Source organism: Chelonia mydas, chromosome 8, assembly GCF_015237465.2.
Source record: "Chelonia mydas isolate rCheMyd1 chromosome 8, rCheMyd1.pri.v2, whole genome shotgun sequence".
Lineage (NCBI taxonomy): Eukaryota > Metazoa > Chordata > Testudines > Cheloniidae > Chelonia > Chelonia mydas.
In genome coordinates, this window is record NC_057854.1 from 92,228,776 (window position 1) to 92,243,414 (window position 14,639).

Genomic DNA, 14,639 nt, shown 5'->3' on the forward strand with positions numbered 1-14,639 from the left:
TAACAGGTTGGGGAACAAGCAAATCAACTTGGTGTCCAACTTACGCCCTTCATTCTACCTTTTTCTCGCCAGGTAAGACTATACACTCTTCTTTTGTAATAATTAGCTATACAGACAAACTTTACTTATCTTCTCCCATACTGGCATAGCTGTGGCCTGCTCATCTGACCACAAGACTAGGGGCTTGGAATCCCTGAGTTCTAATCCCAGTGTGGTAGCCTTGGTCAGCTTCTCCTGTGTCAAATGGATATAATTATACTGCTCCAACTTCCCCTGGGATATCTAGTTGTAAATAAGCATAACTTTAATTTTCTTAATCTAAGTACAAATAAGATTGAAATCCTAACCAATTTCTGTCTAGCAGCCAGTATTCTCAAATATTCACAGAAAGACACATTTGTTGACTCTGCAGAGGGCCCACATATTGGTGAGGGAATATTGGTGAGGTAAAGAATGGCCATCAATGCACTACCCTTTCAACTCTGCCCTTCAGAGCTGCATTAAAAATCAGTTCCTCCCCAAAGCCTCCTTTGTCCAAGCGCTTTTCAGAATTAATAAAGCTCCATGACATCTCTGTGCAGTAGATAAGTGTTATTTCACACAGTTTACAGATAGAATAACAGAGACACAAAAAGATTAAGCGACAAATCTATGCAGAGTAGGGAATAGGACCTAGAATCCAGGCTCCAAATTCTGGATATAGCATTAAAAAAAATAACTAAATAAAGCAAAGTAAGAAAGAAAATGAGAGTGGAAAGCGGGAAGAGGTTCGCAGGAAGTAGGAGGAGACATAATGCTACAACCACTAAAACATTCCACCTCTTGGTAAGTGCCCAGTAGAATTGCCATAATTTGACCAAGTTACACAACCACATTTGCCTCCTTTCTTTGTCTCCTGGTATAGCTGTGTTTTAACTTTTCCTACTTTGAGAAATCAGTGGAACTATTACTTCCTTATTTATGATGATGATGCAACATTTGTAATGTAGGGATCATGACCTCATTGTGCTAGGCGCTTTCCAAACACACGAGACAGCTCTCCCCAAAGAATCTGGAATCGAGGGAATTTTTTTGATGTGTCATTTGCTTATGTACATTTGTATTGCACAGTATACAGAAAGGAAAGGCAGTAATTTTAGAGCAGATATTGCTGGGGATCCTTGTGGCTGTGAAAACCCAGCCTGAAAGGGAATCAGAGAGTGAGGTAGTCAGCATGACATTGACCTGTAGGGAGAAAACAGTTCTCTGTCTGAAGCTCTGCCATTATCTGCTTTTCTGTATGTCAGTTATCTTGGGTCTGCACCTTGCAAACTAAGTTGTACCGTCATCAATCATTTGCTGTTGTCTGTTGTGTACTGGTTCCTTGCTGCCCTCCCTTTGTTAATAAACTCGTTTGCTTACATGCATAAAATTACCTGATTTTGAGACTGTTTATTCACAGCATCATCCGTCTAGCACAGAGGTCGGCAACCTATGGCACGCTGCTGCCTGCCGAGTCCCAGCCACCGGCCCCACTCAGCCCACTGCCGAACCGAGGCCGGGAACCCGGCAGGGAGTAGCGTGCCATTCAAAATCCTGCCCGCCCCGGTCCTGCTCTTCTCCGCCCCCACCCCCCCGGCAGGGTGAAGAAGCTTGGTCCTGCCGGCTGCTGCTGCAGGGCCGGCAAGCTTCCCCCCTCCCCTGCCTCTTCCCCCAGTGTGCGGGGTTCCTGCCCCTCCTCCTCTCCCTCCCTGACCCCGATCAGCTGATGGCCCTTGCGGGGGAAGGGGGAGAAGAGGAGCTGCCGCGCTCGCTGCTCTGGGCAGGAGGTGGAGAAGAGGTGGGGACGGGGCCATGAGGACTGGGGGTGGAATCAGGGCATATCCCCTACAGCCCCCTGCCGTGATCCGCTCTGGGCAGGGGGCTGGGAGCACCCCCACGACCCCAGCCCACACCCCCAGCCCTCTGCCCTGACCCCTGCACCCCCCCACACACACACCCAGCCCTCTGCCCTCACTCCTGCACCCCTCTCACACACACCCAGCCCTCTGCCCTGATCCCTGCACCCCCTCACACACACCCAATCCTCTGCCCTGACCCCTGCAATCCCCCCACACACACCCCCAGCCCTCTGCCCTGACCCCTGCACTCCCCCAACACACACCCAGCCCTCTGCCCTGATCCCTGCACCCCCCATGACCCCAGCCCTAACTCCAGCACCCCCACACACACATACCCAGCCCCCCCACAGCTCTTGCCCTGACTCCTGCACGCCCTCACATGCCCCCAGCCCTCTTTCCTGACTCCTGCACCCTCCTCACACACCTCGAGCTCCCTGCCCTGACTACTGCACCCCCCACACACATACCCAGCCCCCCCAAACCCCATGTCCTGACTCTTGCACCCCCTACATTCCCACCCCCACCCCCTCACCAAATGGGAGCTGCCCAGGGAAGCACTCCACCCCCAAACCTCCTGCCCCAACCCTGAGCCCCCTCCCTCATTCTAGCTCCTGGCCAGACCCTACATCCCAGTCCAGTGCTCAGTGCTCAGTGCACTCCCACCCTCAGCTCAGTGCAGAGAGAGGGGAAGAGAATGGGCTAGAACCAGGGAGAAGGTAGGTACCCACTCTATGTGGGCAGGGCCGGGATCCCAGACTGGCAGTGGGCTGAGCAGGGCTGGCAGCCGGGACCCTGGCTGGCAGGAGCCGGCGGACGGAACCCCAGACCGGTAGTGAGCTGAGCCGCTCAGCCCACTGCCGGTCTGGGGTCCCAGCTGCCAGCCCCGCTCAACCCACTGCCGGTCTGGGGTCCCGGCTGCCAGCCCCGCTCAACCCACTGCCAGTCTGGGGTCCTGGCCGCCAGCCCCACTCAGCCTGCTGCTGGTCTGGGGTTCTGGCTGCCAGCCCCTTGCCAGCCAGGGCCCTGCTCAGCCTGCTGCTGGACTAGGTGAATGGAACCGCAGGCTGGCAGCAGGATGAGTGGGCTGGCGGCGTAAGATCAGCATTTTAATTTAATTTTAAGTGAAGCTTCTTAAACATTTTGAAAACCTTGTTTACTTTACATACGACAATAGTTTAGTTATATAATATATAGACTTATAGCGCAAGACCTTCTAAAAAATGTTAAAATGTATTACTGGCACGCGAAACCTTAAATTAAAGTGAATAAATGAAGACTCGGCACACCACTTCTGAAAGGTTGCTGACCCCTGGTCTAGCATTTAACTATAAGAGAAATAAACAAGGTCTCTGAAGAGCTATCCCTTAAGAAATATATAGCATAAATAGCGGCATTAAATATATATCAGTGTGCAGGAGGGTAGAATTCATTTATTAAAAGCAGGATGGAATTCTATTTTAATGTACCTTATAAGATTTTAGTTTAGGTAAAAAAACGAGGAGTACTTGTGGTACCTTAGAAACTAACAAATTTATTTGGGCATAAGCTTTCGTGGGCTAAAATCCACTTCATCAGGTGCATGCAGTGGAAAATACAGTAGGAAGATATATATATACACAGAACATGAAAAAATGGGTGTTGCCATATCAACTGTAATGAGACTAATCAGTTAAGGTGGGCTATTATCAGCAGGAGAAAAAAACCTTTTGTAGCGATAATTAGGATGGCCCATTTCAGACAGTTGACAAGAAGGTGTGAGTAACAATAAGGGGGAAATATTAGCATGGGGAAATAGTTTTTACTTTGTGTAATGACCCATCCACTCCCAGTCTTTTATTCAAGCCTAATTTAATGGTGTCCAGTTTGCAAATGAATTCAAATTCCGCAGTTTCTCGTTGGAGTCTGTTTTTGAAGTTGTTTTGTTGGAGAATTGCGACTTTTAGGTCTGAAATTGAGTGACCAGGGAGGTTGAAGTATTCTCCGACTGGTTTTTGAATGTTATAATTCTTGACGTCTGATTTGTGTCCATTTATTCTTTTGCATAGAGACTGTCCAGTTTGGCCAATGTACATGGCAGAGGGCACATGATGGCATATATCACATTGGTAGATGCGCAGGTGAACGAGCCTCTGATAGTGTGGCTGATGTGATTAGGACCTATGATGGTGTCCCTTGAATAAATATGTGGACAGAGTTGGTAATGGGCTTTGTTGCAAGGATAGGTTCCTGGGTTAGTGTTTTTGTTGTGTGGTATGTGGTTGCTGGTGAGTATTTGCTTCAGGTTGGGGGGCTGTCTGTAAGCAAGGACTGGCCTGTCTCCCAAGATCTGTGAGAGTGAGGGATTGTCCTTCAGGTTAGGTTGTAGATCCTTGAGATGCGCTGGAGAGGTTTTAGTTGGGGGCTGAAGGTGACAGCTAGTGGCGTTCTGTTACTTTCTTTGTTGGGCCTGTCCTGGAGTAGGTGACTTCTGGGTATTCTTCTGGCTCTGTCAATCTGTTTCTTCACTTCAGCAGGTGGGTATTGTAGTTTTAAGAACGCTTGATAGAGAGCTTGTAGGTGTTTGTCTCTGCTAATTTTTTTCCCTACTGTTACTCACACCTTCTTGTCAACTGTTTGAAATGGGCCATCCTACAAAAGTTTCTTTTCTCTTGCTGATAATAGCCCACCTTAATTGATTGGTCTCCTTACAGTTGGTATGGCAACACCCATTTTTCATGTTCTCTGTGTATATATATCTTCCTACTGTATTTTCCACTGCATGCATCCGATGAAGTGGGAAAGCTTATGCCCAGATAAATTTGTTAGTCTCGAAGGTGCCACAAGTACTCCTCGGTTATTTTTTGCCGATACACACTGACACGGCTACCACTCTGAAACTAGTTTAGGTAAGAAACCTACTCTTCCGTGTCTCATCTCATCTGCTGCAACTTGCATGCCGGGCTCCTTGTTGTTGGTTATCTTAGTTTCTTTGACTGGATCATAAATGCATAATTTCTCATAATCTTTTACAGACCACAGAGGCATGTTCCCTCTTTCTCTGCACTTCCATTTCATTTCTCTGAGTTCTCAGTTTCAGTTCTGAGAATGTGTGGGCCCTGGATGAAGTGGGAAAGCCTCGGGGGAGTTAGGAGACTTCTAACTGACATTTGAATAAAACCTCAGCGTCTGTTTTTCACTGTCATTTGTTATAGGGAGATTGTTGAACAGTCTTTTTTGTAGGTCTGTGATCATTTGGAGAAATCGCTCTGTACAACTTAGAATCATAGACTTTAAGGTCAGAAGGGACTATCATGATCATCTAGTCTGACCTCCTGCACAATGCGGGCCACGGAATCTCACCCACCAACTCCTGTAACAAACCCCTAACTTATGTCTGAGCTATTGAAGTCCTCAAATTGTGGTTTAAAGACTTCAAGGTGCAGAGAATCCTCCAGCAAGTGACGCATGCCCCACGCTGCAGAGGAAGGCGAAAAACCCCCAGGGCCTCTGCCAATCTGTCCTGGGGGAAAATTCCTTCCCGACCCCAAATATGGCAATCAGCTAAACCCTGAGCACGTGGGCAAGACTCACCAGCCAGACACCCAGGAAAGAATTCTCTGTAGTAACTCATATCCCACCCCATCTAACATCCCATCACAGGCCACTGGGCATATCTACCGCTAATAGTCGAAGATCTATTAATTGCCAAAATTAGGCTATCCCATCATATCATCTCCTCCATAAACTTATCAAGCTTTGTCTTGAAACCAGATATGTCTTTTGTCCCCACTGCTTCCCTTGGAAGGCTGTTCCAGAACTTCACTCCCCTGATGGTTATAGAAACCTTCGTCTAATTTCGAGTCTAAACTTCCTGATGGCCAGTTTATATCCATTTGTTCTTGTGTCCACATTGGTATTGAGCTTAAATAATTCTTCTCCCTCGGTGGTATTTATCCCTCTGATACATTTATAGATAGCAATCATATCTCCTCTCAGCCTTCTTTTAGTTAGAGCCAAGCTCATTGAGTCTCCTTTCATAAGACAGGTTTTCCATTCCTCGGATCCTCCTAGTAGCCCTTCTCTGTACCTGTTCCAGTTTGAATTCATCCTTCTTAAACATGGGAGACCAGAACTGCGCACAATATTCCAGATGAGGTCACACCAGTGCCTTGTATAACGGTACTAAAACCTCCTTATCTCTACTGGAAATACCTCGCCTGATGCAGCCCAAGACCGCATTAGCTTTTTTCACAGCCATATCACATTGGCGGCTCATAGTCATCCTGTGATCAACCAATACTCCGAGGTCCTTCTCCTCCTCTGTTACTTCCAAGTAATGCATCCCCAGTTTATAACAGAAATTCTTGTTATTAATCCCTTAATGCATGACCTTGCACTTTTCACTGTTAAATTTCATCCTATTACTATTACTCCATTTTAAAAGGTCATCCAGATCTTCCTGTATGATATCCTGGTCCTTTTCTGTATTGGCAATACCTCCCAGCTTTGTGTCATCTGCAAACTTTATTAGCACATTCCTGCTTTTTGTGCCAAGTTCAGTAATAAAAAGATTAAATAAGATTGGTCCCAAAACTGATCCCTGAGGAACTCCACTATTAACCTCCTTCCAGCCTGACAGTTCACCTTTCAGTGTGGCCCGCTGTAGTCTCCCCTTTAACCAGTTCCTTATCCACCTTTCAGTTTTCATATTGATCCCCATCTTTTCCAATTTAGCTCATAATTCTCCATGTGGAACCATATCAAATGCCTTACTGAAATAGAGGTAAATTAGATCCACTGGGTTCCCTTTGTCTAAAAAATCTATTACCTTCTCAAAGAAGGAGATCAGGTTGGTTTGATACGATCTACCTTTTGTAAAGCCATGTTGTATTTTGTCCCAATTACCATTGACTTCAATGTCCTTAACTACTTTCTCCTTCAAATTTTTTTCCAAGACCTTGCATACTACAGATGTCAAACTAACAGGCCTGTAGTTACCCGGATCACTTTTTTTACTTTTCTTAAAAATAGGAACTATGTTAGCAATTCTCCAGTCATACGGTACAACCCCTGAGTTTACAGATTGATTAAAAATTCTTGCTAATGGGCTTGCAATTTCGTGTGCCAGTTCCTTTAATATTCTTGGATGAAGATTATCTGGGGCCCCCGATTTAGTCCCATTAAGCTGTTCGGGTTTCGCTTCTACCTCAGATGGGGTAATATCTACCTCCATATCCTCATTTCCATTTCTCGTCCTACCATTATCCCCAAGCTGCTCATTAGCCTCATTAAAGACTGAGGCAAAGTATTTGTTTAGATATTGGGCCATCCCTAGATTATCCTTAACCTCCACTCCATCCTCAGTGTTAAGCAGTCCCACTTCTTCTTTCTTTGTTTTCTTCTTATTTATACGTCTATAGAACCTTTTACTATTGCTTTTAATTCCCTTTGGAAGGTCCAACTCTACATGGCTTTTGGTCTTTCTCACTTTATTCCTACATGTTCTGTCCTCAGTAAGTTAGCTTTCCTTGCTAATCCCTTCCATCTTCCACTCCTTATAGGCTTTCTGCTTTTTCTTAATCACCTCTCTGAGATGCTTGCTCATCCAGCATGGTCTACAACTCCTGCCTATGAATTTTTTCCCCTTTCTTGGGATGCAGGCTTCTGATTAGTTTTGCAATTTTGACTTGAAGTAATTCCAAGCCTCCTCCACCTTTAGATCCACAAGTTTTTCAGTCCAATCCACTTCCCTAACTAATTTCCTTAATTTTTTAAAGTTAGCCTTTTTGAAATAAAAAACCCTAGTCATAGATCTATTTTTGTTTATCCTTCCATTTAGTTTGAACTGAATTAGCTCATGATCGCTCGAACCAAGGTTGTCCCCTACAACCATTTCTTCTATGAGGTCCTCACTGCTCACCAAAACCAAATCTAAAATGGCATCCCCTCCAGTCGGTTCAGCAACTGCTTGGTGAAGGAATCCATCAGCTATCGCATCCAGGAAAATCTGAGCCCTATTATTATTATTAGCACTTGTCCTCCAGTCTGTATCTGGGAAGTTAAAGTCTCCCATGATCACATAATTCCCATTAGTATTTACTTCTTTTAAAACATTAAAGAGGTCTCTATCCATATCCAGATCGGATCCCGGCGGTCTATAGCACACCCCAAGCACTATCCCAGGGGACGCTCTAGTAGCTTTCTTCCCCAATGTGATTTTTTGCCCAGACAGACTCTGTCTTATCCATTCCATCACTTCTTATTTCTTTACAGTCTACCTCATCATTGATATACAATGCTACTCCACCACCTTTGCCTTTATTTCTGTCTTTCCTAAACAGCACATACCCTTCAGTACCCGTGCTCCAGTCATGACTACTATTCCACCATGTTTCTGTTATCCCTATAATATCTGGTTTCACTTCGTGCACCAGTAGCTCTAGTTCCTCCATTTTGTTATCTAGGCTCCTCGCATTGGTGTACAAACATCTTAATTTTTGGTGTTTGGCTTCGCTCACATTCTTTACCCAATTAGGCACAGATATTCCACCGCCAATATTACCTATTAGATTGGTATGTATACTGCCCTTCTGCCTTATGTCCATTCTCCTACCCACGGCTGTATCCTGTCTTACTTCGTTTTCTTCCCTCTCAAAGAGAAAATCTGGCGTGGAGATTACCTGGACATCTCCCAACCATCTCCCCTAAATTCCTAGTTTAAAGCTCTCTTGATCAGTTGCGCCATCCTTCATCCTACAAATCTATTTCCCTCTCTACTCAGGTGATGTCCATCCCAAGAGAACAGTCCTCTGTCCATGGATGCTTCCCAGTGGCCATGCATCCCAAAGCCCTCCTTATAGCACCACTGCCTGAGCCATCCTTTGAGCATCATAATCTTGTCACACCTTTGTTGCCCTTCTCTAGGAACAGGCAGAATCCCACTGAAGATCACCTGAGCCTCGATTTCCTTAAGCGTCTTCCCCAGCCTGGCATAGTCTCCCTTGATATGTTCCAGCGAGAATCTTAGGACTTCAGGTTGATACGATGAAGTTGTGACTATAAAAATTGCTGTAAAATTGAATGCCTCTATGTTAATGTGGAATCCACAATGGGCTGACAGGGTTTCTAGCACATCCCCATCTGGTTAGGGACAATGGAGAGTAGTTAGTTTTACCATCTGTACTCTGACCACACAATGGGTATGCTGAGAAGTTTTTCTCATGTGAAAACAGTTTTCCCCAACTGAAGGGTTCATGTTTGGTTATTTCACCTGGAAACAGTCAGAGCACACTCTGGCTGTTTTGTAGAGGCAATGCACACATTGCTTCTATCCAAGGACAAGAACTAGATATGAACCATGAAAAGTTGATTATAAGACGGTGACCGTGGGAAGCTTTCTTAGCCTGGGCTCAAGGTCTGAGAACCAGGATTGTAGTAGATAAAAGTTAGTAAGTAAGAATATTAATCAACGTCATGCATTCCTTTGTTGTATCTTTTTGCAGTAGAAGTATGTAATGCATAAGGGGGAGGAATATAATAAAAGGAGAAGGTTGAAAGCTGGGGGGGCGGCAGCAGCCCATTTCAGCTGACCAGCCTGCTTGCTTGGATAAAGCTGTGTTCTGTCTCATCATTAAACCGCCACACCCAACCCCTCAACAGGGGCCAGGTATTTGGAGAGTGGAAAATTAGCAGCAGCATGGCAAACAAACCAAGGTACTGATGTTAGCCTTTAAAAATCACAGAGGATGGATGCGTCGGGGAAGACTCAGAGAGCCACACAGGAAGTTTTGGGCAGGAGAGGGAAGAAGACTGGGATGCTTTCATAGCTGGGGAGAGGAGTGATTTAGCTGAGGGGAATCAACCAAGATCAGAGCATGGTGAGCTGGCAGGAGAGAGAGAAAGACTCCATGACTGAGAAGACAAGCCATGCATTGCAGGATAAAGATCCTGAATGCCCCCAGAGAACTGTGACCCCAGCCCAAAGAATGCTGGGGAGTGGTGTGGAAACTGAGGCAGGGAAATGCATGTAGAGTTTGACATTTTATATAGATTTATTTATTTATTGTGTGAGTACAGAGCAATGGTGTTAAAATCATGTGCAAAGTGTCTGTGTGTGTGTTTCCTACCACATGCTCCTGAAGCGTTAACCTGTGGACCAAGAATGACCACATGGCTGGAGTTCTGGGTGAGGGTGTGTTCAACCAATGAGGATGTCGTGGGAAGGGGGGGTCAGCACTAGTCCCAAGAGTCAAGCAACTGGACCACAGGGTCAAAGCTCTCAGGACCCCAAGCTAGGGACAGTGCATGGGCACTGTTCAGATTTTGGAGGCTTAAAGCACACAGGGGATTCGGCAGGTGTCACAGAAGTATAGTGATTGTCCAAGAAGGGGCATTTGTCCAAGATGATGTGACAGCGTCACCTTGTCTTGAGCCCTCTCCCAGAATATTACACATTCAGGAAAACTGAAATTGAATCCCAGTTATTGCTTCTAGCTAAAAACCATTCTATAGTTACTAGGTTCCTTTCATTTCAGTCATTTATTCAGTCCTAAACGGACAGTATTAGGTAAAAACTGGGCCAAATTAATGTAACTGCATTGCCCCATATATTTACACGCAATTGCCATTCCTTTGTTATTAATAATGCCATAGATTATTAAAACTAAGGCCCAGTCCTACAACTGGTTGCATGGGCAGGCACCTGCAGTCATGAAGGTTTCAATCAGGTTTTGCACAGGTGCAGTATCCCACCTGAGTGGAGCTAGTTACAGATTGAAGGTCTTAAAATATTTATTATTGAGCTAGTGTTTGTGGCTCCAGTCCTGGTGAACATAGCCTTTCTCTGCAAAAATGGCAAAAAGCTGCAACTTCTGAACAGATCGATGAATTCGTATCCCAGTAGATGTTGTTGAGATATTTTGCCATTTTCACAGAAAACTATATTTTGGATGTTCAGGTCAAAACAGTGCATTCCCTCTTACAAGAAACTAGCCTCTAGTATTTGAAAACAAAAGTGAAAAATAAATTCAAGGTAAAATGAAAAATGTTTGTCTTTCTGGCAAACTCACAAAAATATGGGGCTCGAGCTGAGCAGCTGGTGTCAATCTGCTGAGTCAATGGAGCTACTCCACTGATTTACGCCAGCTGAGGACTTGGCCCATTGACATGTTATTGGAAAACTCTCTTTCCCCAAAAGAATAGCAATAACGAAGCAATTTCTTCTGCCGAACAATGGTACTATAGCATTTTTCTCCCTCTTTCCCAAGCATTGTTCCTTGTACTTGGGTTTGGTTTTTTTCATAATACCAGATTCATATTCATGACTCTTTTTTTCCTCCTTTTAATGAAAAGCACAGTAAAACTAAGTGCCATTCAATTTCCATCCAGGTTTTAACAGCAGTTCTTTAGAAGCGCTGATCAGTGGACTCTCTCTACAGTCTTGGATGCAGTTCAATACTGTATGTATTCTTGCGCTAAGATTTACCTCTTACATTCAGAAAAAGCTCTTAAATCAACAAATCTGTTAACGTCTTCTCCAGCTCTAGATGCTGGAGATAAAATGCTTGTGTTCTAATGGATGGTTCATCACTGATCTTAAAGAGGAATAGCCTCGTTTGTACAGGAATGTCCTCTGTAGAACCATTTCATTTGGCTCTGATTTTGTTATTCCTTATCAGTTTATATTAACATTTTGTGAATAAATTGAACAACTCTTCTTGTCAAGCTTGAATGAAATAGAAGTATTGCAAATGTTAGGCCTCAGACTTCCATATTCTGCAAAATGCAAGCCTTGCAAAAAGTAAAGCTTACGCTTGTAACTTGTGGTCAGGAAACGAGGCGACCAGATAGCGATTTATGCTGACTCCTATGTACTTATCAATGCAAAACTACCCACATTCAAAATCTAATTGGCTACAAAAAATAAATAGGCCTAAAAATGAAATATGCATCAATTATACAATTAGGGCAACCACATAAACAATGTGGCCCACCCTGATTGGTTGGTCTGTTCTAAAACACGGCCGTCAGACCAGATAAAAAGACGAAGGCACGGGAGTGTGTGTGTTGTCAGTCGTACCTGACCCACACTCCCTGGACTGAAGCGATGTGCACTTCTCAACTGTCTGTACCTGGCCAGTGCAGAAAACGGCCGACTGAAGGGTAACATATTTTTCGGACAAATGCAGGGTAAGTCTATGGAGTAAAGAATTCTGGTTGCTCGAGCTGAACTGATCTTAGTCGTATTGATATCATAGTATAAAATCAATAGTAGATGGCTGATGCATAATAGCTTTGCATGTGTTATTGCTTGTCTTTTACATAGCAAAATGCGTGTAGCGCTGTCATTCATCAGCTTTATGTTGCCTTTAAAAACACCAGAAATATAGGGCTGGTGAACAATAGTTTTACCTATGTCTGTCTTCGGGGCTTTGATTATAACCTGCCAGGACCAGCATATGTAGAGTCACTGTTCAGGAACTCGCAAATGGTCCACAATATTACTTGTACTTGTGCTTGTCTTTGGTATAATCTGCCTTTTGTATTAATTCTTATTCAGTGTTGGTCTTTCGTTTTCCTTTTCTTGTTTTGTTTATGCTGTTATTTTAGTTGAAAATCATTAAAAGCCTTTCTTGAGGAATAATTAATAGTTCTTACTTATTTTATACGGACACCACTTAACCTCATTACATCTGTGTTGGATGGTGGGAAGTAGTGAACACCCCGGGGTGAAATAGGGCCCCGAGGCGTGCCTCCTTCTTCCTGGATCTCCGCACATTTCACCCTGGAACTTTAGCATCTTTGGGCTTAATATTGCTCCCATTGAAAATGACAGCAAAAATCCATTTGGAGTAACTGGAAGCAGGATCCTGCCAGATATGCTGTGCTTAAAGTTCTGAGTGCACCAACCTGAAATAGCTTGCTTGCATTGTTACAGAAATAAAAATTATATGAGACACATGTCAACACAAAACTCATTCAATTCAAGGATCATGAGCTTTTAATTTGTCTTCCAAATACAAACAGTTCAGTTAGTGAAGCTTACTAGGCAAAACGTTTTACTAAATGTGTTTTATTACTTTATAACCCCATTGTTGTTCAGTAAAAAGCATTTGCCCTGATTCTCCGCCACCTTGCAAACTGTCATCACAAATTGAGGGTAAAATGTTACCCTGTGTGTGTGTTGCAGAATTTATTGGGCAATGTTCAGATTTCATTTGGTGGCTCCACTATGTCTTCCTATGAATGTAAAACTATAGGCCAGATTTATCACTAGTGTAATTCTACTGACTTCAGATGGGTTACTCCAGTGGTAGTTACGGCCTACTATGCAAACCACTATCTAACATATACTCCCATTAATCAGTGTCATAACTTATCCCAGACATAGCCAGCCCTTAGCACGTCTCCGTCTGCACACTCTTTCCAGCACACCATGTTCCACCATTTTGTGGGGCTGGGTTATTACATTGCCTTGTACGTCTCTTTGTTCCAGACTGGCAGGGAGTCCAGGATGACCAGCAGCTCCAGCTACCATTTGTCTTACTGCCTGTAAAGTGATTTTTAAAAACATATTAGATTATAAGGTTCATTTCACAGTAAGTGAGTCTCAGCTGAAAGCTAAATTGCTTTATTGCAGTGGCATGCTGCACTTGAGAGCTGGTGCAAAGTCAACTGAAGTTTCTTATGGGAGTGAATCAGAGGCTACCATGATAAACTTATTCTTTAGACCAGAGATCTAATCCTAGCTCTGACACTGGTTCCCTCTGCATCCTTGAGACTTACCTAACATGTAGGGTTGTTGTGAGGATAAATGTTTATATGGCACTTTGAAAATAGGATCTTCTAAAGAATATTTACCCTATTCAGATTGGTAGTCCATTGCTTTTTATTCTGCTTCTCTGATAATTTGCTGGGTTACAATTTGGCTTCTCTTTCCAAAGTGATTGGCTACGTGTCTCGGTGATGCATCTGTCTCACCTCCAAAAGGATGAAAGTTTCAGTCTTGTTCCAGGCAGGTCATCATAGTAATGCTGCTTGGGGAAATGCTGCAGAGATTCTTTGTGGAAGGGTCATTTCAGGACTTTTTCATTACTGTATACTCTTACTTGTCAGCAGAGTTCAATACTATAGATTGTGGTGTCTCTTTAGATTGATGGGAGCACATGATGGGGCTGTCACTGCATTTTTTTTTTTATTTACTCATCTGGTCTCTTTGTGTATCACAGACACTGTATTAATCCAGTTGTGCTGAAGTTTGCTGTGAAGTCCTGATGAACCCATATGCTCTTACTATCTGTATTACCAAGGCATCAGTTTTCCAGTGACGTGAGCCCAGGGCCTAACTCCTATTGATTTCAATCAGTGTTAGGTGTTTAGGTGCTTTTGAAAATCCCATAAGGTGCCTATCTCCACCTTCAGGTGTCTAAATGCTTTTTAAAATCTGACCTCTAGTCACTACTGTTTTGCTGATAGCATCAAGCATCACCCCCTGGCCTCTGCCATGGCTTTCTCAGTCTATCTATTCTCTCTCTCTTACTCTGGGTTTTGCGTTGTTATCCATCACTGTAATACCTACAAGTATCCTCCTGATTAGCAGAGGTCCAAAAGTGGATGTCATATTACCTCTTGCAAATCAGTACCTCAAGGACGCCTGGGTCAAATGGCTCTAGAAGTCTAGTTCCTCCCAGTGACACGCAGATCAATGAGGACCATCTGGGTATAATGACTCCTTTCAGTTTCCATAGTGAGAGATCAGTGTTGGGCCATTTAAAGGCTATT

The 14,639-nt window shown here is 44.0% G+C and overlaps 1 protein-coding gene across 1 annotated transcript in view; it reads right to left on the reverse strand.

The window, feature by feature from the left end:
* Positions 1-12,840: 12,840 nt before the first annotated feature.
* Positions 12,841-14,639, reverse strand: part of C8A (complement C8 alpha chain) — a 40,248-nt gene continuing 38,449 nt past the window's right edge. The window contains exon 11 of the mRNA XM_007059058.3: positions 12,841-13,407. Within this exon, the coding sequence (XP_007059120.2) occupies positions 13,256-13,407 (152 nt within the window). The 3' untranslated portion in view covers positions 12,841-13,255. The remainder of the gene's footprint in view (positions 13,408-14,639) is intronic.